The sequence below is a fragment of the Euprymna scolopes genome, chromosome 17, assembly GCF_053919585.1.
Source record: "Euprymna scolopes isolate OS-2025 chromosome 17, ASM5391958v1, whole genome shotgun sequence".
Classification (NCBI taxonomy): Eukaryota; Metazoa; Mollusca; class Cephalopoda; order Sepiida; family Sepiolidae; genus Euprymna; species Euprymna scolopes.
In genome coordinates, this window is record NC_136498.1 from 93212080 (window position 1) to 93239088 (window position 27009).

General features: G+C 33.4%; 1 protein-coding gene across 1 annotated transcript in view; it reads left to right on the top strand.

Annotated features, from left to right (window-relative positions):
* Positions 1-27009, top strand: part of LOC145296845 (G-protein coupled receptor 157-like) — a 375495-nt gene that overhangs the window by 145292 nt on the left and 203194 nt on the right. The window contains exon 2 of the mRNA XM_080142968.1: positions 7108-7625. Coding sequence (XP_079999094.1) covers positions 7115-7625 — 511 coding nt within the window. The 5' untranslated portion in view covers positions 7108-7114. The remainder of the gene's footprint in view (positions 1-7107; positions 7626-27009) is intronic.

Genomic DNA, 27009 nt, shown 5'->3' on the forward strand with positions numbered 1-27009 from the left:
TACACTAGAATCTACAATAAGCGTTTTAAACAAAAATAAATAAACGTGTGTGTGTGTGTGTGTGTAGGTGTGTGCGTGCGTGTAGACAATCCAGACAACAGCGTGCCTTTGACCACGTCTCACATCTGGAACCATAATAAATCTATAAGTCTAAGCTTTTGGTGAGGAGATTCCACTTAGTATTCCACTTAGCTTATCACTTACATCTGCTTATCAATCGCCAGGTGAATATGTACGCACGTCTATAAACGTGTGTGTGCGTATCCTGTGTATGTATGGGTACGTGAAGAAGCATATGTGGTAGTGCGCGGGTGTATATGCATGTATTTTCACATATGTGAGGATGCTCGTGGGATGCGTGGGTGTTCAATTCAAAGTTTTATGAAAGACTTGGTTTTGAATAGAGGCCATACAAGTTGCTAACCATTCCAAGTAAAAAATGTTGGAAAGGTCATATTCAAATGAATCTTACCCTTATTAGCTATACCAATGCCCCTTCTGCTGCTAACCCTGCCGTCCTACACTCATGTTTCTATCATTCACACTGAGGAAGATCGAAGGATCGGTTGAAAATATGTACTTTTGAAAGAAACATTCTTTTTTTTTCAAAAGACGTTTTGTATTCCTACACGCTAACACATAGGAAATAAATACAGAAAAGATATAAACATTTCTATATTTTTTCGTATTGCTTTTTTATTCATATATATATATATATATATATATATATATATATATATATATATATATATATATATATATATATATATGAATAAGAGCGAAAGAAAGATAATCGGGAGAAATAAAGAGTTAAAAAAGAATCATTAAACTAAATAAACTTAATATTTATGAGTTCCTATATATACATATATATATATATATATATATATATATATATATATATATATATATATATATATATATATATATATATATCATAGGGAAAGATAAAGGGGGGGAAGAGAGCTAAAAGAGGCAGAGACGTTTATCATTAAACTAAGATCGAACAGTTAAATCTAGCTTTCATATCACATCACGACGTATTAGTATTCATCGCAGAAACGCTAAGCATACGATGCAACGGCTGAAAGATTATTCTGAAGATATTCACGAAAATTCCAATACGATACCACAAGTTGCGTTCCGTGTTTATCCTCAAGACAGTGTAGCCTTGGCTTCCAATAATGTCAATCTGACATATTTCAAATGATGTGTTGCTTTGATTATCCCCCGAGACTTGTGTGGATTTGTTTATAGACTTGTCTTAACGATTTCCAAATGTCAGGATTTACGTTGTATGGCGTCACCCTGAACACATCCGATGATATCCTTTACTCGTGTTAAACTACAGGGAAGTTTCCACAAACGCCTCAATCTTAAAAGACGGGATGAAAAGCCTTTGGTATTTGACGTTGCTTATGCTTCCGGCATCTTCCAGTCCTGGAAATGCCAACGATCTTATATATAGCTCAATGGGAAAACCCGACGTTGCCCAGATTGAATAAGAAACCCTATGTCCTTTTGCGATTAGCCCATAACATTTACATTTGTTAACCAAAAGCAAAGTAGCGTAAACAAACATACAAGAAGAACGCATATTATCTAGACAAAATTAGAGGAATACCCGTCTTAGGATGGCTATAATTAATGTATATAATAGAACAGTTTTGCACCATTTTCCGATCCGTTTTCCAATTTTGATTAAAATCTGTTGCGCCATTGTGATTCGAAAAAATGTCTAAAAATGTCTTAAGGGATATTAAAAGAAACTGAAATTCATAGAATTTTGTTTAATTGATGTCTGACGACTATCGATTAAATTCAATAGAAAGTCAAAATATTTGTATTTTCAAATCGGACGTTGTGCCTATATTATGCCCTTAAAATACTTCGAAGAAATTTACATTTCAGGAATATTTATTAATTGATGTCCAATACTTATTTTTTAAATTTCAGACAAACCGGAGTTATCTGAAGTTTTTGCTCCCTTTGTAAACAAGTAACTTAAAGTACATATAGCCCATATTAATCACACGTACGCTTAGCTGATCAATCTTACATACGACAAAATGTCTGTGAATAATATATATATATATATATATATATATATATATATATATATATATATATATATATATATATAAAGCTGAACGTCTGTGTGTGTGTCTGGTCACGAATAGGCTCCTATATGGTTGCCTATTATAGAAAACTGATCACATATAATGATAGAAGATGTATCAAGACACAGGAATGGGTATGTTTGATCTGGCATAATGATGATTCATTAAAATTGTGGGGTCTGCTTACGCGCCTGGTCCACAAAGTATGGAAATAAAAAATTTAAAAATTAAAAAAAAAAACCGTTTACAAGTGTTTTTGATATAGATGTACATAATAATACTTTGATAAGTATGTTTTAACTTAAATAGGGATGGTATAATAAAATTGTGGGGTCTGCATTCGCGCCTGGCCTCCATAGAATGGAAATAAGAACAAACTTTAATAAAGACTTTTAATATCTATCTGCATAAGTATACTTTGATTAATTATGTTTCAGTTTGAAGAAATATGGTATAATAAAATTATGGGGTGTTCGTTCGCGCCTGACCTCCATAAAATGGAAAAATGTCACAAAGTTTAACAAGGTTTTTTAAATATAGATCCACAGAATATTGTGATAAGTGTTTCAATGTGAACAGGTATGGTATAATAAATTATTGGGGTTATCTATTTTATTTTTACTGTCATCATATTTTGCTTTGGTTTTGATATCCCCAAATTCAAAGCTATCTCTTTACAACCCTTCCTTTTCATAACCTATCATACTTTCATTAATCAGAAGTCATTTTCTGTAGGCTGTTTTTGAACCCAGTCAACGACGGGTACTTTTGCTAGTATATATATATATATATATATATATATATATATATATATATATATATATATATATATATATATATATATATATATATATATATAGGGGGGCTCCCCTATACGTGGAACACTCTTTTGAATGAAATAATTATTTCTACTTGGAATTGAGGCAATGCTCATGCATAAATATTTTGAATACCTTCAATTATGAGTATCGTTAATAATAAAATTAACAAAATATTATATGCATGTATATGTATGTATATATATATATGTGTGTGTGTGTGTGTGTGTGTGTGTATGTGTATGCATGCGTGCGTATATACACGTGCCTGTTCAAGAAGCGGAAAATGAAAAATCACTCGTGATCGACTAATTTTTCTCTTCGCACATAAAGGCAATTTACCGAATTCCATACCTGATTCAATTATTCGTGGAATTTCTCGAGTTCGATCTTCACTGGATTGGGAATTGGTAGGTGATCGGGTGTGGAGGGGGAGTGATGGATATGAGAAATGCTTCGATGGGGAGTACATAAAGTAATTCGCTTCTTAGTTGAGCAACTGGAAATGGATACAAATAAATTGAATAAAAAATGTCTATTATGTCATTGGGGTCTGAATGAATGAACCGTTGTGTCAAACTTGTTTCAGTATTTTATTCCATCTCTATAGATTTATTATATTATTATGAAAATGTTTTGAATGGAAAAAATATTTTAAAAAGCGAAAAAGGGAAAGAAAATGTATTCGAATTCATTATGAAATAAATTGTTCAGGTTGAAATAGTGAAGAAAAGAGAGGAAGGGATGTAGGAGGGTGGAAGAAAGAAAGGGGATAGAAGACTACAAGTAAGATGAGGAGACAAAAATTTTTGAAAGAAAAATACAAAAAGAAAAGAGTGAACAGCATGAAAGAGAGTGAGTGAGTGAGTGAGTGAGTGAGTGAGAGTGTATGTGTATTTATGTATATGCGTGGGGGAGTGCGAGAGAGAGAATGACCGGGATTGCAGAAAGAGAGAACACATTCTAAATATTATATATATATATACACACATATATATGTGTGTGTGTGTGTATATATATATATATATGTGTGTGTGTGTGTGTGTGTGTGTGTGTGTGTGTGTGTATAATTCACATACAGTACTGTTTCTCTGTATCATAGATCATCAGTGCGGTTAGACTAGCACGTATCCCTAACCAGGGATTGAAAGTATAACCATCTGGTTGAAAGTCGGCAGTTCTTAACCTCCAGCTCATGGGATCAAATGCCTATTTAAAGAGAAATACAGAGGCAGAGAGACAGACGGACATACAGACCTAGGGGAGATATAAGAAGAAATAAAGAAGACAAAAAATGAGGTTAACAATAATTTGAAAGAAATAATGAAAAAGATCTTTAGTATAAAAAAAAAACAATCGTACAAGGTATTGTTTCTGTGTTTCTCACCTATGCGTAACTTTGATAAATAGCATTAAATCATATTTTAATTTACCATGAATCTAATATTTATTGAAATCAAAAATAAAACAGAAAAACTAAAACGAATTTTACAGACCTGTTAAAAAAATCCAATTTTTCTCCTATTTTTTTTATAAAAGCCATAGAACGTCCATTTCCCAAAGAGCTTTGAATATTTTGCTAATATATTTTTATATTAAAAGTTTTTTTAAGGCGATGTGTTCTGTCTTATTTGGAATTATTCGGACTGCAATTCTCATCTTGGATGTTATTCCTACAAAGTTTCGACCGATTTAATTCTTCTGCAGGTGGATCTTGTCCAACTTTGGACTTTTCAAAGAATTTCAAATGGAACCCATTATTTAATCCATGAGAGTCATTGGTTTTCGCAAGAACCCGCGCTGCAACATGTTTCGATGCTTGTTAATAAGTTCTAAGTGACAATTTTCTACATGTTAAAGATTTGATCCTCAGAACAGTGCGATACTAAAAATACAATTAGGAATTACTTAAGACTTCTACCTGGTCATGGCTGACGAAATGAGAGAATGCTACTCCTATGGATTAAATAAAATTCCTTCCACATTTTCAAGTTCGACGATACGCACCCCAAGGTCAGAGATTGAATCGGTTAAAAGTAGGTACGGGCAAAAATGGGCGGATAAAAATAGGGGACCTAGTTGTGAAAGCCGATTTATCATAATTTTTTGTATGTTTCCGACTACTTTTTGATTGCATTTGAAAGATTAAAGATTAAAGTTAATTTCTTAAAGGAAAAAAATATTTGTACACGTGAAAAAAAAGTTATGAAAAATGTTTTCACGGCGAGCTAACCAAGTCAGCTAAATTTTGAAGTTAAATAAATTCATTGTAAAAATCCTTTAAAAGATAAATATTAGTTTTCTGGTCTATTTCAAAGATAAATAGTAAAGCTAAGTCCTAAGATATTGAATTAAATAAACAAAACACCTTGCTTGTACAAAAATAACTTAATTTGCACTCAAAGAGCAAGTAATTCTGCCGTTCGCCAAAACACAACAAATAAAGGTTTGTAAATACGATTATACGGAAGCCCAAAATTACAGCCAATCGAAACGCTGTTTCAAAATGAAGTTATGATAGTAAAAGGAGGTAGGGGTGTCAGATTTCCTTTTTTTTCCAAGACATGAATCCGTACATTCCTATTCTGAACGTTTGTATCAATTTTTATTATTTTTTAATCAAATTATTTTTTATGTTCCTGTTTTAAAATTCTTTATTAATTATTGTTCAAGATTATATAATATGTTACGCCGAAAGTTTCACATTCATGCGAGCAAGGAAATTATTAAAATCTTGCATATAAAAATTATGCGAAATCTGTAATTTAAAAAAAAAATATAGAAATATTTTTGCTATTATAATTTTCTTTTTGTGAAAATATTAAATAATTAATGCTTAATTCGATGGTAAATATCGGTAGTTCGAGAAATTCATTTTTCTTCGAGTTATATCGAATTCATTAATACGGACTTTAGGGCCTTTTTTTTTTGTAATGTTCCAGTAAAAATTAAATAATTTTTAACAAATTGTTATAATTTACGATTTTTATAAAAAAGCAAAACTAAATTCTTTCATTGTTTTACTACAGAAAACCATAACTTTAATAAAGATATCTTTTTTTTTAACAAAATAATACATTTCCACTAAAATTTAAATAAAAATAATGAGTTCATTATATTTCGTGATCATTATTTGATAAATACTAAAAATTTCATTAAAATTGGTTAATTTCCTGAATTTTTGGTGAATTTTTGAGTAAAGGGTGGGGTCAAAATGTTTATATATTTTGAGCATCGGCGTTCATTTTACACGTACCTACTTAAAAGGTTATAGGAATAACATTTAAGATGAGACCGGTTATCCGAATGATGCAAATGATACAAAGTATGAATCCTCATCTAAAAAAAATCTGAAACATTTCAAATGAATAATTTCAAACATTAACAGATTTCCATATTATTATAGCGAGAAAGAAATTGATATTTCCAAATAATGACTATCATAAAATGTTCAGATTTTAATGCTGGGAAAGCCAGTTCCCCAAAAAGTACACTCTGAATTTGGGCAAAAATAAAATTGCCTCAGTTAAAAAGAATGTCTTACCCACTGGAAAAAAAAAAAATGTACTATCAGAAAAATGTACATCAAGTAGCTCCTAATGTTACTAAAGAATTAAATGAAAGTATCCACCTAATTTTATATTAGTCACACCCGGTGTTGCTAGGGATGCAGAGAAGTCATTTTAATTTTAATTTTTATTTGGTTTTAAATGTTTAAACTTAAGGTAAACATTGAATTATTATATTTTTCAATTTAAAATTAGTCAATCACCTTGTGGATTTTAAAAAGTTTTAAGTGATTATTTAGAAAGTAATACTTTTCAAAATTTTAACGAAGTACGTTATTTTATTATCAACTAGCAGGACCCGTGTACCGGAGTTGTTCATTGGAAGTCAGGACAGCTTCGATGAAGCCTCTCTATAAACAAATTAAATTACGGTTGGGAATTATTGGGCACTGGTCTCTGCGTCCCACATGAAATCAGCAGGTAATAAAGAAAATTATTGAAAAAATTTATTATTCAATATTTTCAAATACTTGTAAAAGCGTACAAGCAATGGAAGAAAAAATTACATTGTATTGCCTAAAAAAAATTCTTTTGTATATATAATTTTATATGTTTATTTAATTCATTCATCTCTTTATTTAATTTATCTATTTTCTACAGGTTTGCGATGGATGTATCTACCAGCTTGGGTCATATTTACCCAACAGACCTGACTGTTCAGTTAACAAAACAACCGCCAACCAATGACTTGGTGTTGTACAACGTGAACATTTCATTAGACGCGACCTCGGCCCTTCAAAGGGCACCGACTCTTATGGCCCTCGTTACATCGTCTATGTCTTTCCTTGGGGCCTGGTTGATACTTTACACTTTTCTAACAATCGTTGAGGTGCGAACCACGGGACGCAAGATTCTTGTCTACCTGAGTCTCACCGATTGTTTTCTCTCTATGGGCAACATCATTGGTGGAGTGGCATTGATCTATCATGAAGAAGATCCCCTTAAAAGTGGTTATGTATGCTTCATGGCAGCAGTGCTAGTAGTGTTTGCTACCTTGTGTGGAGCACTTTGGACTGCGGCTCTCGGAGTATATATCTATGTTTGTTTAGTGTGGAAATTCCTGACTTTGGCCAATAAAATGGTCTGGATCTTTCATCTACTTTGTTGGGGAATCCCGGGTAAGTAAGAAATGTTTTTGTTTTATTTTTATTGCACGTTTTGGCGTAGATCGACAGATATGTTACATTGAATAATATAATAACATTCATACGGTAATTATCCAGTTTATGATCCCATCTGCAACAACGCAAATTCTGTAAGCAACAGGGAGACGCTGAAGCGATTTTCTAATCAGTTGTCAGAAGAAATCAAAACCTCAAGTGATTTTCAACGTGAAACATTTCCTTAATACGAGGAAGAGGAGTTTTTAATTAATTGTCTGGTAGTCGTCGCTTCTGCATCATCCGGTCGCTTACATAACGCACCGGAAGTCGCCGACGTGGAGTTGTCAGATATTGAGTTGTAAACTGAATAAATACTAATCCCTCTACTTATGCTATTGTTAGTGGACACTTTTGGTACATCTGAATATTGTTGCATGCTCGGTATACTTTTTGATAAGCATTTTTCGGAAGAAATTGGGTGTTATTTAGTAAAACGTAATATTTGATAGAACTTGTTATAAACGTAAACAACATAATTACTTAAAAGAATGAACCAGGGGCTAGATACGGTTGACGAGGAAACGAGGCACGTTCCAGGTGGACCACAGTCAATGGCACCTCTGAAACCTCAATCCTTGTTGGCTGAAGATATCCCCTTCACTCCAACTCCCCAGAAAGACAAAAGGAAGGATGAGGAGACCATGAAAGCAACGGGTGGATCACAGCCGGTGGCACCCCCGTCTCCTCAGTCCCCAGCCACTGCCTGCAGCATGCCAGCTCCCCAAGAGAATGACTTCCCAGCCTCTGAGGGAGAGGACGAAAACAGTGTCTCCAGGAGGGCTAAGAAACTGATAAGCAAAGCCTAAGAGTCCTCGCTGGACACAAAACCAACGGACCCCCGTCCAACATCTCCCAAGAGGGTGACGACAGGAAAGCAGAGGCAGACAAGGAGGATAGAAGCAGTAAGGACGCCAAGCGTGGGAAGGCTATGCCCCCACCAGCAACACCATCCACATAAACTGCGGGCACGGCCTCCCCTGAGGAGAAGACACCTCCATCCCTGCAACAACCCCCCCAGGAAGGGGGGAGTTCAGGTAGCCAGATACAGCCAGGTTACCAAAACCCAGCTAGACTGGCCAACTCTGGCTCCTAGCTCCCGACCAGCGGCAACCAGATCCATCCAGCAACAGCAGTCCCAACCAGCGCCAGCAGGCCCACGCTCTAAGCTGATAAATCCTAAGGAAAACGAAGGAGCAATATGGGGCCCCGAACCACAGGATCAGCTAACACTCAAAGGGTACAGAGAGCTCTTTGAATCAACTTACAAAGAGTTCACGGAGGGGAATACAATCACACCCCTTCTGGGACAGATTAAGAATTTTGAGAAAAGAGTTCTCTCCCTGGTCACCTCCGACCTAAGAACCAGGGGCCTGATGGGTGCCAACAAGGACACCATGGTGGCACTCCTCCTGGATAAGAACATTCCAGTAAGCTACATATGCAGGAGGAGTTATGCCATGTGGAATGTTCTGCTCCCTAGCCAGAGAAACTGTCCAGCTGAGAAACTGTCCAAGACCGATTGGAAATGGAAGAACCTCCGACTCCAGCCGGAATACCTGAGGAAAAGGAGGACCACCATCTCCATGCTAAACGTCCCTTGCTACATGGACGCTAAGCAGCTTGGGACTATACTCAGCCAGTACGGAGATGTGGAAGCCGTCAGCCCTGTCCGCGGTCAACACAATGTAATGACCGGGGACTATAAAGTTCAAATGGTCCTAGACAGGACCGGGTTCAACAACATCCCGGCCATGCTCAAATTCGGTAGCTGGACGAATTGTGGAAGAGAGAAAGCCCCACTGGTGGCACTGTCAACAACAAGAACTGTCTGAAAAGATAACCGGCCAAGACCCCCTTCCAAACCACACAGAAAAGCTTCCACAACAATCCCAACAAAGAACCCAGCGGCAGCTCGAGCCAAAACTCAGGCCACCACAGCTGTGGAAGTCAGATGGTCGATGGTTGCCAAAAGGGGCAAACCCACCAAAAGTTTGCCCCAACAACTGCTGGCCAAAGGCCATCAAGCAGAACCTCAAATCAACACAGCCATGGAAACGGAGGCACCCTCTTCCTTGGTCAAGAGGAAGCTACAAGATTCCGAGGAGGTTGCATTCGATGACGCCAACCAGGCAATAAAGACAGCAGATATGATGGTGGCAAAATCCAGGAAGTCCAGGAAGAGGAAAAATTGGAGGACTAAGGGTCCTCCCCTCGCCGACAAAGACACTACAACAACAGCCGAGGCTAAACACCCTGCTCCCTCAACCCCAACAAGCCAGAGCCAAAAACCCCCTCCCTCCCAATTTCCCCCAAGAACTCATCCCGCAATCTTTCGACTGACAGATCGAAGGATAGCTTAAAAACAACAACTCCCCCATTAACAAACACTCCCACTCCTACTCCCTGACTCATCCTCTTCCACCCACCAAAGAGGAACAACCCTGACCATCAACAATCTGCACGGATAAAGAAACTCCCCTTCCTGCCAGGAGGCAGGGTATGTGAACTGAACATTCTGCAAACTACCCCAGAACTTAAAGGAAAGCAGAAGGTCCAATACGAACAATTAAAGAATTCAGCTTCATCGGTGGGGATAGCATCGCTAACCCCTCCAACTTTAAAAACACCCCACTATTGACCACGCTAGTGAGGGTCAACAAAGACCCAAAAACTCAAGCCCTCTGGAACATGCTAGAGGCAGCGAGGGATCCTATACCAGGCCAGCAGCTGGTGGACATGGAGCATCCCTCCCTCACCAAATCTAGTACGAAGGAAGAGTCCCCATCTATGCCCACCCATCCTTCTACAGGGCACTAAAGCTAACCTTCCCCTCGACGTGGGAGGTAGTGCCAAGGATAAGCAGCCCTCATCGGATTTACTTACCGGCAGTCTTGGCCAGGCCTACCACATCGGTGACTGTTGTTCACGCGGACGAGGACAGACGGGCGATTGTCGTCGATGTTGCCATTAATAGCAGTGTGTTTCAGATTGTTGCAGTTTATGCACCTAATTCTGCTGTGAGAGGGCTTCCTTTTTTTGACGGTTGGAGGGCTTTCTAGATGATCCGGAAAGGTTAGTTTTAATGGGTGATTGCAATGCTATCCTTGATCTCAAGATAGATAAGGTCAGGGGGACTAGCGGGTTGGTGTGGTGTGATAGCAGTCTGTCTGACCTGATGGCTTCATGCGAGCTTGTCAACAAATTTTGCCTGGTCACCCGGGGTGGGAGATGTGGACGTCGCATGATAGTGTGCCTTCCCATCCAAGTACCTACTTGGATCGCATGTTAGTTAGAAGAGGCAATGTAGACTTTATATCTTACCCTACATTCCACTCTTTTATACAATCAGACCATAAACTAGTTCTGGCCCATTTGAATTTAAGTGCTAAGCCTAAACTGGTCGGATACTGGAAGTTCAACAGCACGTTGTTGGAGCTGGAGGATTACCGGTTGAAGGTGACAGATTTAATCCAGCGGGCATTAGTGGGGGCGGTTACTGGGAGCAAGTTATGGGTTAGTTTCAAAGCTAAGATTAGATGCTTCTCGGTCCAGTACAGCCAACGCCTCATGCTAGATAAGGCTAAGGCCAAGAAGCATATAGAGAATAGGCTGACCCGGGCAGTGGAGGGGGGAACCCCCTAGACATAGCACTAGCTAAAGATGAGCTCAATCACTTGGCTAGCGAGCGGTATGAGGGCCAGATAGTTAGGGCTAGGTTAATGAAAGTCTCAAACGAGACTGTTAGCATAAGGCTACTCTAAGGCACGGTTCGGATGGGTACATTTGGAAAGTGAATAACCTGGAAGGGCACGACCTCGTGTCAATGCAGGAGATCTGCGAGGACTTTTGGGAGCATCTAACGGAGTGCTTCACCCAACTCCCCCGACTCAGGGTCAAACAGTTTGGCAGCTATTTGGCTGATGGCAGCTTGAGTGGCTAGCTGTGGTGGTCCTGTTACGGAACATGAGATCATTACTGCGTTGAAGCAGGTCGGCTGCAACAAGTTCCCGGGGCTTGATGGTCTACCCTCTGAATTTTACTTGAGGCTGTCGCCCATGTTGTCCCTATTCTGAGGGATATGTTCAACCATTGATTTGTTCAGGGTTCCATCCCTCGGCAGGTGACTAAGGGATGGATCACATTGCTGAGGAAAGGTCAACAGCATGGTAGGGAGGAAGACAGACGATTTCAGGCCCTTGACTCTGCTAAACACAGAGTTGAAGATTTTGACCAAGGTTCTTGCAAATCACTTGCAGGTTGTAATCACTGACTGGATCGAACCAGACAAGAGCTATGCTGTGAAGGGGAGATAGATTCAGGACAATCTTCATTTGATCCGCACAATCATAGAGGGGACAGAAGACAATGCCGAAGCCGTGCTGATCAGTTTAGATTAATCCAAGGCTTTTGATAGGGTCGACCATCGGTTCCTGGGATCTGTCCTAGAGGCCGCCAGTTTTAATCCGGACTTCCGCAAGTGGATCTTTGTCCTATATGATAGGCCGATGGTAGCGGTGCAGATCAATGGTAAGCTGTCAGAGTCATTCGCCGTCTCTCGTTCGGTGCATCAGGGTTGTCCGCTGTCACCTTTTTTGTATGTTCTGGCATTGGAACCCCTCCTTCGCAAGTTAAGGGACGAGGCGACTACATCAGTCCTGCGTGGGATAGCTCTGCCTGGAGGCACACGAGCCAGGGTTTCCGCGTTCGCCAATGACGTCACCGTGTTCATGTCTTGCCCCACGGACATTTAAGCGGTGACCGAGGCACTCGCTCACTATGAAGAAGTTACAGGGGCTGTCTTCAATCGCAACAAGTTGGTGGGTCTGCAGTTGGGTGCCTGGACCAGAGTAAATTCACTTCCAGACATCTTCAGTTAGACCAACAGCCCGGTCTGGATTCTCGGTGAGTGGTTTGGACCTTAAAGTAAAGATCAGATGCGATTGGAAGAGGTTGCCTCGAGTGGCCTTTGACAAGAGGTGAATGCATAACACTAGCTTATGCATTCATCGAGGTGCCAAGTTTGAATTCGTGTTACCACAGTAAAGCATGGCACATGTGGTACTGGGTCCTACAGAACCCTCCCGCTAGGTTAGACTAGATATATATGTCAAGACTGGTGGAACAAATGCGATCCTGTCCTCGGTTTTTGTTTTTTCAGGTGCTAGAGAACCTCCGAGTCTACCCGACCCTTACTCCTCATTCTTTTGTTTTTTGTCCCCCCTGGTCTTTTCCCAACTCGGAGGTCACCTCCCCCTCCCTTCGTCCCAAATGCTGCTTTATTTTCTCCCGTTACCCATTTTAGACTGCTCCCCAATCCCCACTAGAGATTTCCCCACTTGTTTTCGGTGCCCCGGAAAACAGTAGGTAATCTAATTACTTAGAATAGTTCAGGGAGGGACCCTACTAACACCGCATTAGGCATTTTGTTTTTATTGTTTCCATGAACATTTTTTGTTTAGATTTCCAACTCCCAAACAAGATCATTTTTACATAAATGAAGACTCTTATTTTTGTTTCCAATGAAATGAACTTTTTTATGTTTTTTTTATTACATTTTCACCCCAAACAAGGTACATTGCTACTTTGTTGTAGGGGGCTACTATCAGGGACATAGGCATCTGTTTGAGAGAAATTTCACATTTTCATGCATTTCACATTTAAACTCTGATCCCTGGTGCAACTAAATTGAGTATCTAAGAAGAAGTAAAGATCCTTATGATAAAACAGATCTACAAAAACTCTTTTATAATGCCTTTCAAATATTGATGGCCTTAGAAGAGTCATAGGTCATATACTATACTTATAGAACACTGTGGATCTTGCTTATTTGTTTGTTATCCTGTTGTTTGCTTCTTTGATTGTATCCATGCACAGTGGTTGACGTAATAAAAGGATAACATCATCCGATAAAACAAAAAGAAAGACAAGGAACAGATTCCCGATGATGTCATGAATGATGAATTGACTTGTATACTTGTTTATATCGGTGCACCATGAATGATGTCAGAGGATAGATTATCTCATTGTAGGAAGATAATGAAAATGAAAGAGAGAGGAGAAAGGGAGGAGTAAAAAGAAAAATAGAGAATGCAAGAGAGAGAGACAGAGAGAGAGAGAAAGAGAGAGAGAGGGGGGAGAGGAAGAGAATAAAGAGCGCATAAAACGAGTGATTATTATCAAGAAAGAAATATAATTACTTGAAAATGGATGACATAATAAAGTATGAATGATAGCATTTGGAAATTTTTAAGAGAGAGTAATCGTGAAAGATGGGAAAAAGTAGAAAGAGGGAGAAAGAGAGTCAGAGAGAGGAAGAGGGAGGCTATATTAGGCACCGTGTTTATCGTTTAGTATATATTTATATACAAAGTATCATTATGCATGTTAAGAATATAGCTATTAAGCGTAAGAGGTCTATATTATTAATTTAGTTTAATTCAAACTTCACATACTTCTGATGTTTGTGAAATTTTTAAAAATATTATTAGACATATTAATAGTAAATATTCGACAATTTTAACTTTCTTTGGCGTATTTTAAAGGGTTTTAGTAGGCATAAGTTACAACGTCTTATGTGAAAAAATTAAACTTATCAAATTTGTATGGAATCTGAGTGATAATCATTAAACAAGTAAAATCGTTGAATTTTAATTTATGATTAAATGAATTTATTATTAAATTAATTTATTATTAAATTAATTTATTATTAAATGAATTTATTATTAAATTAATTTATTATTAAATTAATTTATTATTAAATGAATTTATTATTAAATTAATTTATTATTAAATTAATTTATGATTAAATTTATTTATTATTAAATTAAGCTTAAATTCTAAATTTGAGACATTTTCTAGAATCAAGATAATGTAATGTTTTTCACCAAAATAAAAATAAGGATTCTAAACATAAGTTTAAGGTGTGTGTATAAGTTTGTATATTTGTATTTGCAAAATTAACTCGTACAATAAATAACCAATAATTATTAATTTTGAAACACAGTTATTAGTCATACGAAGTTATAATGTGACTATATTTAGTATATACGAGTAAGATCTTTTATAACATATCTGTTCATATTTATTGTAGATCTACCGGAAAGAAGATATCTTCTATTTATCGTCCATTAAGTCATTTCTCTCTCTATCTCATCGTTGAAGAAATCAAGTATGTTATATGATGCGGTGCAGATAATATCCCGTTGTATACTTTTTATTCCGTATATCAGATAACAAATAAAGAAATACAGGACAACATTATCCAGTATTCATTTGTATATGTTTTTGGTGGGTGAATTGCGTGGTTTCAAATGACGTCACATGAGAAATATATCACATTCCACCATTGGAAGTTAGCCAGAGCTAACGTCCAATAATCTGATTTTGTTTTTGTATTACCAAAATAATTAAAAGATTACGTAAGTTACTGGATGAATTAAAAAAAATTGATAAAAATAAAGATGGTTTATGCTGAAAAGAACGTGCCCTCCACTAGAACTTTCTTACGTGGTATACGAGAGTCGTTCCAAAAGTAAGGCCTCCTATCTTTTAACTTAAAAACTAAAATGCGGAGGAGCTACGAGACGGAAGTGGTACCATTAAAATGGGCGACCTTTTGTGCTCCAGAATTTATTTTCTATATATTCACCATCATTCTCAATGAACTTTTACCAGCCTCTTTGGATTCCTCAATCGTAAAAGTTTGAAGCCTGCTTTGTCACTCATACCGCTGTCGCCACTCTGAAATCGACGAACCTATCTTCTAACTGTGCTGATATTAACTACATTTGTTTCGCCGTTGAATGTTGATCGGTTCAATTTTTTTCTGGAGGAATTCAAAAACCCAACTCTGCTTCTAACGCACGCCAATGATAGGGGTTGCTTTCTTAGAGTCTCACACTGTCAATATCTGAACAGAGATATGAAACTCTCGGGTTATTAATGCATAAGTTTGGTCCTCATAACAATGTAATTTGCAATCCCATTTGATCCATTCAGGCAGAATAAAAAATAGGAGGCATTACTTTTGGAACATCGGTCGTATTTTCTTCCGGTTATTAAGTGCACTGATGTGTTTGCCGCTATGTCTTAATGGCGTAGTATACTTTTCTTGCAAAATTTCATTTCCAATAATAATTTTGTAAATAGCGTTTTACTACTTGAATTTTGTTAGGTGGCATCCTTTTTTTCTGGTGATATAATAAATATGATTTCCATAGATCTTTATCACACACTAGACTTTTATCCGACAACACCGTTTTCAATACTTATGTCGAAAACAGTATACTTGCTACTGGAACTTTGTTAAGTGGTATATTTTTCTCCAATTACACCTCAATACAACAATATGTTTGCCAATGATGTTTATCATGTAGTAAAGGCTAAATAAGTTGATAAATGTTAGTAGCCTTCAACTAATGCGAGATAAAATAATATTGTTTGTCTCTTTTCTCATCCTTCTGTCAACATTTTATTATTTGTTACTGTCTACACATGCAATTATTTAATTATTAGTTTTATATTGAGTACATATTTTATATAATAAATATTATTTTAGAATAATATCCGTTCCTGAGATTATCGATATATTAGTATTACATATTATATATGTTTATTTGCTGCTTCTATTTTGTATACATTTTGTGAAACAGACAGTAACCGAAATAGCTTATTAATAATTGTTGAAATTTAAAAGAAAGTCCAGACAAGTGGGATTCATAAACATTATGCACGATCCGCATTCGTTTTGTACAGTCATAATGAAAGACTTATTTGAAAAAGACTTCCCAACTTTTGTCTAAGATCAAAGTGTATTTTTTCTGATACTACATTTTATCTGTTCTGTCCTCGGTTAGTGAAATAGGAATCCTGCTAGACCGAACACATTTTTATTTCAGTCTGTAATGGAATGGGGCGTAAATGGATGGTAACATTTAATGCTGCTAAGATAAAATACCGTTCCTCCGACAATTACAAGAAATCTCTTCAACCACTAATTGCAATGTCTAATAGCACTTTATTTGAGAGTTTTTCATTAAGACTCCGTGAACTAACATTCATAGGAAAAATGAATTAGAACAACTAAATAGAAGGCATTACCAAGGTTGCTGCAAAGAAGGTGCCTTCTCTCTACCATGCGAGAAAAATACTCACTTGAAGAGTATCCTGTATCTCTACAAAGTCTATACATAAAGTATTGTTGCCACATATAAGCCTGTACTTCAACCAATAGCCTCTTTCTATTAGACAGGGTCCCAAAATACGTTCTGCATTGTCAACAAATCGACAACCATTATCCCATCGCCACAATGTTGCATCCATGTACTTGTTCCACAAGTACTTTGTTTGAATGTGCCCGACTAAGTCATAGAACTGGTGACCTCTTGAAGTAAATACTCCTGCCAAATCTGGCAAATAGCAAAATTTCACTTCTTCACTGTAGAAATCTGTAGTGCCTTTTACTTTATTAGTTTCTGCTGTCGAACTTCTACACTTTGCAATTCCATCACTGTTTCCTGTACGAAAATGCAGAAATTTAAATGGAATGTAAACAGACATTTCGCTGCTCATCTCAAAATATCTTAAAGTATTCCTGTAGGCATAATCACTAATTTACAGCATCCTTTATATTTCAGTGGCAATGTGTCCTGTTCAAGGTAAATATGATTAAAAATAAAAGAATATCGTTCCAATTCACAATGCACCCACTTTTCGGAGTTCGTTGTTTCTCACATTTAAAATCGTATTTGTATCTGTTTTCGTAGTAACAAGGTACTTAAATATAAACATTTGGAATCAAGTAATGTTGAGAGACTTCAAAGAAAAGTTAAAAAGAAATGAATTATTTCTGTTCTGTTGTCAATGTTTATTTGTTTTATATACTTTGTTTAAATTTTATCAAACAAACAAAAACCGAAATCGTTATTAATAAATTGTCAATGGTAAAAGTCGACCAGAATAGTCAAATTCATAGAGTGTAAAACTTTCGCATTAATTTGTTGCATCAAAAGAACAAAAGAAGTAGTGAAAAGTGCAAAGAACAAAAAAAAATGTAGTGAAAAGTGTAAAGAACAAAAAATGTAGTGAAAAGTGCAAAGAACAAAAAATGTAGTGAAAAGTGCAAAGAACAAAAAATGTAGTGAAAAGTGCAAAGAACAAAAGAAGTAGTGAAAAGTGCAAAGAACAAAAAAAAATGTAGTGAATAGTGCAAAGAACAAAAGAAGTAGTGAAAAGTGCAAAGAACAAAAAATGTAGTGAAAAGTGCAAAGAACAAAAAAATGTAGTGAAACGTGCAAAGAACAAACAAAGTAGTGAAAAGTGCAAAGAACTAAAAAATGTAGTAAATACTGCAAAGAACACAAAAATGAAGTGAAAAGTGCAAAGAACAAAAAATGTAGTGAATACTGCAAAGAACCAAAAAAATGTAGTGAATACTGCAAAGAACAAAAAATGTACTGAAAAGTGCAAAGAACAAAAAATGTAGTGAAAAGTGCAAAGAACAAAAAAATGTAGTGAATACTGCAAAGAAAAAAAATGTAGTGAACAGTGCAAAGAACAAAAACATGTAGTGAAAAGTGCAAAGAACAAAAAAATGTAGTGAAAAGTGCAAAGAACAAAAAAAAATGTAGTGAAAAGTGCAAAGAACAAAAAAAAATGTACTGAAAAGTGCAAAGAACAAAAAAAAATGTACTGAAAAGTGCAAAGAACAAAAAAAAATGTACTGAAAAGTGCAAAGAACAAAAAAAAATGTAGTGAAAAGTGCAAAGAACAAAAAAAAATGTAGTGAAAAGTGCAAAGAACAAAAAAAAATGTAGTGAAAAGTGCAAAGAACAAAAAAAAATGTAGTGAAAAGTGCAAAGAACAAAAAAAATGTAGTGAAAATTGCAAAGAACAAAAATAATGTAGTGAAAAGTGAAAAGAACTAAAAGATGTAGTTAAAAGTGCAAAGAACTAAAAGAAATGTAGTGAAAAGTGCAAAGACCTTTAAAAAAATGTATTGAAAAGTGTAAAGAACAAAAAAATGTAGTGAAAAGTGCAAAGAACAAAAAATGTAGTGAAAAGTGCAAAGAACAAAAAATGCAGTGAAAAGTGCAAAGAACAAAAAAAATGCAGTGAAAAGTGCAAAGAACAAAAAAAATGCAGTGAAAAGTGCAAAGAACAAAAAAAAATGTAGTGAAAGTGCAAAGAACAAAAAATGTAGTGAAAAGTGCAAAGAACAAAAAATGTAGTGAAAAGTGCAAAGAACAAAAAAAATGTAGTGAAAAGTGCAAAGGACAAAAAATGTAGTGAATACTGCAAAGAACAAAAAAATGTATTGAAAAGTGTAAAGAACAAAAACATGTAGTGAAAAGTGTAAAGAACAAAAAAATGTAGTGAAAAGTGCAAAGAACAAAAAATGTAGTGAAAAGTGCAAAGAACAAAAAATGCAGTGAAAAGTGCAAAGAACAAAAAAAATGCAGTGAAAAGTGCAAAGAACAAAAAAATGCAGTGAAAAGTGCAAAGAACAAAAAAAATGCAGTGAAAAGTGCAAAGAACAAAAAATGCAGTGAAAAGTGCAAAGAACAAAAAAAGTAGCGAAAAGTGCAAAGAACAAAAAAAATGCAGTGAAAAGTGCAAAGAACAAAAAAGATGTAGTGAAAGTGCAAAGGGCAAAAAATGTAGTGAATACTGCAAAGAACAAAAAAATGTAGAGAAAAGTGCAAAGAAAAAAAATGAAGTGAAAAGTGCAAAGAACAAAAAAATGTAGTGAAAAGTGCAAAGAAAAAAAATGTAGTGAATACTGCAAAGAACAAAAAAAATGTAGTGAAAAGTGCAAAGAAAAAAATGTAGTGAATACTGCAAAGAACAAAAGATGTAGTGAAAAGTGCAAAGAAAAAAAATGAAGTGAAAAGTGCAAAGAACAAAAAAATGTAGTGAAAAGTGCAAAGGGCAAAAAATGTAGTGAATACTGCAAAGAACAAAAAAATGTAGAGAAAAGTGCAAAGAAAAAAAATGAAGTGAAAAGTGCAAAGAACAAAAAAATGTAGTGAAAAGTGCAAAGAACAAAAAAAATGTAGTGAATACTGCAAAGAACAAAAAAAATGTAGTGAATACTGCAAAGAACAAAAAATGTAGTGAAAAGTGCAAAGAACAAAAAATGCAGTGAAAAGTGCAAAGAACAAAAAAAATGCAGTGAAAAGTGCAAAGAACAAAAAAAAATGCAGTGAAAAGTGCAAAGAACAAAAAATGCAGTGAAAAGTGCAAAGAACAAAAAATGCAGTGAAAAGTGCAAAGAACAAAAAAAGTAGCGAAAAGTGCAAAGAACAAAAAAAATGCAGTGAAAAGTGCAAAGAACAAAAAAAATGTAGTGAAAGTGCAAAGAACAAAAAAATGTAGTGAAAAGTGCAAAGAACAAAAAATGTAGTGAAAAGTGCAAAGAACAAAAAAATGCAGTGAAAAGTGCAAAGAACAAAAAAAATGCAGTGAATACTGTAAAGAACAAAAAATGTAGTGAAAAGTGCAAAAGAACTTTAAAAAAATGTATTGAAAAGTGTAAAGAACAAAAAAGATGCTGTGAAAAGTGCAAAGAACAAAAAAATGTAGAGAAAGTTCAAAGAAAATAAAATTAAGTGAAAAGTGCAAAGAACAAAAAAAAATGTAGTGAAAAGTGCAAAGAACAAAAAAATGTAGAGAAAGTTCAAAGAAAATAAAATTAAGTGAAAAGTGCAAAGAACAAAAAAATGTAGTGAAAAGTGCAAAGAACAAAAAAAAATGTAGTGAGAAGTGCAAAGAACAAAAAAATGTATTGAAAAGTGCAAAGAACAAACAAATGTATTGAAAAGTGCAAAGAACAAACAAATGTAGTGAATACTGCAAAGAACAGAAAATGTAGTGAAAAGTGCAAAGAACAAAAAATGTAGTGAAAAGTGCAAAGAACAAAAGATGTAGTGAAAAGTGCAAAGAACAAAAAAAATGTAGTGAAAAGTGCAAACAACAAAAAAAGTGTAGTGAAAAGTGCAAAGAACAAAAAAAATGTATTGAAAAGTGCAAAGAACAAAAAAAATGTAGTGAAAAGTGCAAAGAACAAAAAATGTAGTGAAAAGTGCAAAGAACAAAAAAAATGTAGTGAAAAGTGCAAACAACAAAAAAAGTGTAGTGAAAAGTGCAAAGAACAAAAAAAATGTAGTGAAAAGTGCAAAGAACAAAAAAAATGTAGTGAAAAGTGCAAAGAGCTAAAAGAAAGAAAAATTTCAAGAAGTAACGTATCTTGTCTTTTATACTAATTAGCATTTATCAGAGCCAACATCCGCTCAAGGATAATGGCGTGAAGGGGACCGTTTATTGGGCGATGGTCCAGAGTATCCAAATCTGAGTGAGCCATCAAATTATATTAAAAGTAACTTCCTTTCCACCTTTATAATATTTCTCAGTACTAGGAATTATACTTAAGTCTTTGAGGCATATAATCAAAAAGTTAGCCCGGGCACCACCAAGCACCTGTTCGCCACTGCTTGAGAATAAGGGTTAATAAGATAAGATTGATTCTTAAACGATGATGAATTATGCATTCACTACTTGTAGTAATAAACAAATAATTCTATTATTCTAATATAAGAATAAATAAACAAACAAATAATTCTATTATTCTAATATAAGAATAAATAAACAAACAAATAATTCTATTATTCTAATATAAGAATAAATAAACAAACAAATAATTCTATTATTCTAATATAAGAATAAATAAACAAACAAATAACTCTATTATTCTAATATAAGAATAAATAAACAAATAAATAATTCTATTATTCTAATATAAGAATAAATAAACAAACAAATAACTCTAATGTTATAATATAAGAATAAATAAACAAAAAATGATTCTATTATTCTAATATAAGAATAAATAAACAAACAAATAATTCTATTATTCTAATATAAGAATAAATAAACAAACAAATAATTCTATTATTCTAATATAAGAATAAATAAACAAACAAATAATTCTATTATTCTAATATAAGAATAAATAAACAAACAAATAACTCTATTATTCTAATATGAGAATAAATAAACAAATAAATAATTCTATTATTCTAATATAAGAATAAATAAACAAACAAATAACTCTAATGTTATAATATAAGAATAAATAAACAAAAAATGATTCTATTATTCTAATATAAGAATAAATAAACAAACAAATAATTCTATTATTCTAATATAAGAATAAATAAACAAATAAATAATTCTATTATTCTAATATAAGAATAAATAAACAAACAAATAATTCTATTATTCTAATATAAGAATAAATAAACAAATAAATAATTCTATTATTCTAATATAAGAATAAATAAACAAACAAATAACTCTATTATTCTAATATAAGAATAAATAAACAAATAAATAATTCTATTATTCTAATATAAGAATAAATAAACAAACAAATAACTCTAATGTTATAATATAAGAATAAATAAACAAAAAATGATTCTATTATACTAATATAAGAATAAATAAACAAACAAATAATTCTATTATTCTAATATAAGAATAAATAAACAAAAAATGATTCTATTATTCTAATATAAGAATAAATAAACAAAAAATAATTCTATTATTCTAATATAAGAATAAATAAACAAACAAATAATTTTATTATTCTAATATAAGAATAAATAAACAAACAAATAATTCTATTATTCTAATATAAGAATAAATAAACAAACAAATAATTCTATTATTCTAATATAAGAATAAATAAACAAACAAATAATTCTATTATTCTAATATAAGAATAAATAAACAAACAAATAATTCTATTATTCGAATATAAGAATAAATAAACAAACAAATAATTCTATTATTCTAATATAAGAATAAATAAACAAACAAATATTACATGAATAGATTCAGTTATTAAAATAAAATAAATATATGCATATATATGTATATGTATGCATGCGCGTGTGTGCAAGTATGTATGTACGCTCATATACGCATGCGTGTATGCGTATACATATTGACGTATACACTTTAGCAACGAGACCAATCTACGTACACGTACAGTTATCTCACTTAGACCATTCTCTTTATTCGAGACGGATATAAATACTGCACTAATACGGCAATATTTAACACTTCTAAGTACACACTTATAAGCAATACACGCAACAATTAAGCATTTATATGCATAAAAACTATAGTAATTCCTAACAATACTTAATATTCATCACAAATCGTATGCTGGAAATTGATTTGACAGATTGCGACACTGACTTCGGGATAAATAAAAACATTTTTTTTTAATATAAAATAAATAAAAAGTAAAAAATAAAAAAGATAACGGAAAACCCCACCTGAACAATTGCAGACATTTTTTTTCTCTCCCGAGGAAGATATTCTACTCTTGAAAATTAAGGATATCAACGGCTCCCATCTTGTACGACACATTATGTTGGTAAATAAACATAACGTAATTGAACAATATTGAAAATTCTTTCTGATATGGTCATTATTCATTCATATAGTAACTCATGTCCATAGTGTTTCCCACAAACTGCATTGGCATAGCCTTCAAACACAACTCCTTTCAAATATATAATGTGTGTGTGTGTGTGTGCGTATATATATATATATATATATATATATATATATATATATATATATATATATGAATGGAAATGTATAAAAAGGAATACGAAAAGTATAAAAGCTTATAACTTTTCTTTATTCGTTTTCAATTGGTGATGTACAGGAATACAAAATAATATTATGAAAAAAAATTAAAAAACTTTTTTATAAGTACTTAATTTTCGACCGATCCTTCAGTCTTCATCGGTGTAGTGAAAGTATGAGCATACACGGGGAGAAGGGGAATGGAAAAGGAAGGAAGAGGAGGAGGAGGACGACGACGAAGAGGTATAGCCAACGAGAAGGTGCCACGTCAGTTTTAAATATATACACATATAAGTACGCACATGCACACATGCACACAGTACATATACACATACAAACGAAAAATTAAAAATTAAACAGTAAATAAAAATGAGAAACGCGCCTTTAACTGTCCAATCTTTTGAATTTTAACGATATTATTTATTCCAAGAGAGAACAAGAATTCAAAGGATATAAGACGTTATGAGGAGAAACGCTATGATGCTCATTTGTAAATCAATATATATATATTTAAGCATGTATATATATATGCACTTATATATATATATATATATATATATATATATATATATAAGCAAACATTATTAAATGCAACGGAGACACTTGCTTTATGATTCTCTTTTTTACTTTTTCGATTTTCCTTTTCCGTATAATATTTTTTTATATCGAAATAGAAAATATTAATAAAGATTTCATAGTTGTTATACAATGTGAAAATAATATTAAAAACTTAAAAATTCTTGAAGCGTCATATATTAGAACTCATAAACCTGCTATAAATAATATTGCATTCAAGAAAAGTAGCATTGTGTTAAAATGTCTTGCGTAGCACGTAATTGACTGACTTTGCCAACAATGCCCATGAACTTGCTGATTTTAATACTCGAGTTTTTAATCGACTTATATTTTTAATCGACTTCTCATCGACTTTATATATTTTAACTTATCATCATCTAACGCGATTTAATGTATATTTTACTTTTCAATTTTGAGTTTCCATTTTCGCTCCTTCGAACTTTTACTTCCTCAACACCTGAAGATGATTCGTGGACGAATGTAAAGCGCTCGTGACAGTGAGAACTATGTAAAACTTTATTTATATTTACAATTTTGATATAAAAAAGATTATAAGGAAAATCTAAAAATTAAAAAAGAACCATAAAGAAAAGTGTCTCCGTTACATTTAATAATGTTTGCTTGAATATATATATATATATATATATATATATATATATATATATATATATATATATATATATACTCGGGTTTTTTTATTCAAAAGTAATGGACTAATGAATTCAACGAGGTTGTTAGATAGTGCTCAATAAAAAGAGCTGATAATATTTGTTTATTGTTATATAAACATGGTCACATCCTGCTGCTACAAATAGCCACTTGTTTCAATCAAACAACAGATATCATCAGGCAGCGACTTGACTATTCAAAAGTTCAATGAATAATGGATTTTTATTTTAGGTAGGAACTCTTTAAAAGTTGGAGTTAAAAAACTTAAAACACAGAACTTTAATTATAAGTAAAGAGGGAGGGGGCAATTTAAATAAAGTTAAAAGATTATAATGGAGAGAGAGAGTGATTAAGAAGAGAAAAAAGAAATAGAGAAAGAAAATAGAGAGAGAAAAAAATATATAGAGAAAAAAAATATACATATAATATGGAGAAGAAAAAGAAAAAAGATATAAATGGTTATTATAAAGAGAATAAGGACTAGAAGGAAAAAGAAAGAATGTTGAGATATAGTTAAAGAGAGAAAGAAAGAAAGTAAGAATTAATAGGAAGGGAATCTTAAAGAAGTTGCCAGTATATAGAAAAAGAAAAAGAAAAAAAAATCTGCTTGTCAACCAATTTATGAACAATTATACAATTCAGTAATTAGACAACATTAATACAAATACAATCTAAGCGTTAGAAAGTTAACATGTCAAAAAAGACAGCGAATGTATCCAACTGACATATTTATCATCTAACATACGTCCACGAGTAATATCAACGCAGTTCAAACATACGTCTACATGTTTATATAACAAACAAATATATATATATATATATATATATATATATATATATATATATATATATATATATATATATATATATATATATATATATACCCGTTCACATACACCTGTCACCACAATAAAGCTAGAACCCAGAATTAAGTTCGCGCCTATGTCAGAGCACGTCACTGATGAGATGCAGTACATTGAAACCCACTTTGGGTCTGGCGTTGTCCGTTGTCGATGCAATTGCTCGATTCTATCTAATTCTGAGTTCTAGCTTTATCGTGAAAGGTGTATGTGAACGGGTATTTATATATCTATCTATAATCTCCTCTTAATGTCTAATACACACACCCACACACACACACACACACACACACACACACACACACACACACATATATATATATGTATATATATATACGCACGTATAAGATTTTTAAAGTGGGATGGTATATTAAACTACAATCTAGACCGGCGTCTCACAAGTATATATATATATATATATATATATATATATATATGGTTTCCGAGATGTAAATCCAATGAAACGTGGTTATTAAAGAGTACTTAAGGCAGGACAGAGCTGGTATATAGTTTGTTTATTGCTCAAACATTATTGGTTACGTATGTGCAGACATGTTTCAGTGGAGTCCCAATGTACGGACGACACTTTATCAGACAAAAACAGAATTGATATTGAAACGGGAGTCAAGACCACATTTGTTTTCATAAGTTATTAGGGTGCGATCTACATTCCAGGAAAAATTGGGGCGTAGTCTTTGTGAATCTGAGCAGTAGGGTTTTTCGGATGTGTGTGATGCTGTTTCCTGTGTCTAAGTCGTCATTATTAGGGCGGGGTTAAGTGATCCTGTTAGCTTAATGATTATTTATTGTATATATATATACATATATATATATATATATGTATATATATATACACATATATATATATATATATATATATATATATATATGTACTTCAGAATAAAAGTATCTAACAATCAACTGGCATATAAAAATCTATGATTATAAAATGTTATAAAATGTTATAAAATGTTATTTGTCCATCCAGTTCGGATATTGGTCTAGTAAGTAAGAAAATCTTAGATAGAATCATACCTTCCGTTAGAGAAAAAGTTAAATTCCCACTTTGGCCATGCACTGACTCTGTTATAAAATGTTTTTTTAAAACTTAAAGATAAGCAACGACTAAGCTTTATCACTTTCGATATAAATAATTACCATCACACAGCCTCCCAGTACTATTAAATAAGGCATTAATATTTGCAAAAAAACATTCGGACATTACGAATTTAGAAATAAAATTAATCCTATTATCTAGACGATCCTTAATAAGATTTGATGATAAATATTGGACAAGAAAGGATACTCCTCATGACTTCGATATAATAATGGGATCTTCTGATAGTGCATGAGTTACCGACCTAGTAGGGCTTTTTCTATTAAAAGAAATTAATATAGAATTCAACAATCTTCAAGGAGGGCTCTACAGAGATGACGCATTATTGGTTACCCCCGCGAGTCCAAGACAACACAACAACACTATTAAAAAACTACATGAATTTTTCAAAATCTTTGGATTAACAATTGAAGTCGACCCAAATAAGAAAACATCTAAGTTTTTAGACATCTCTTTG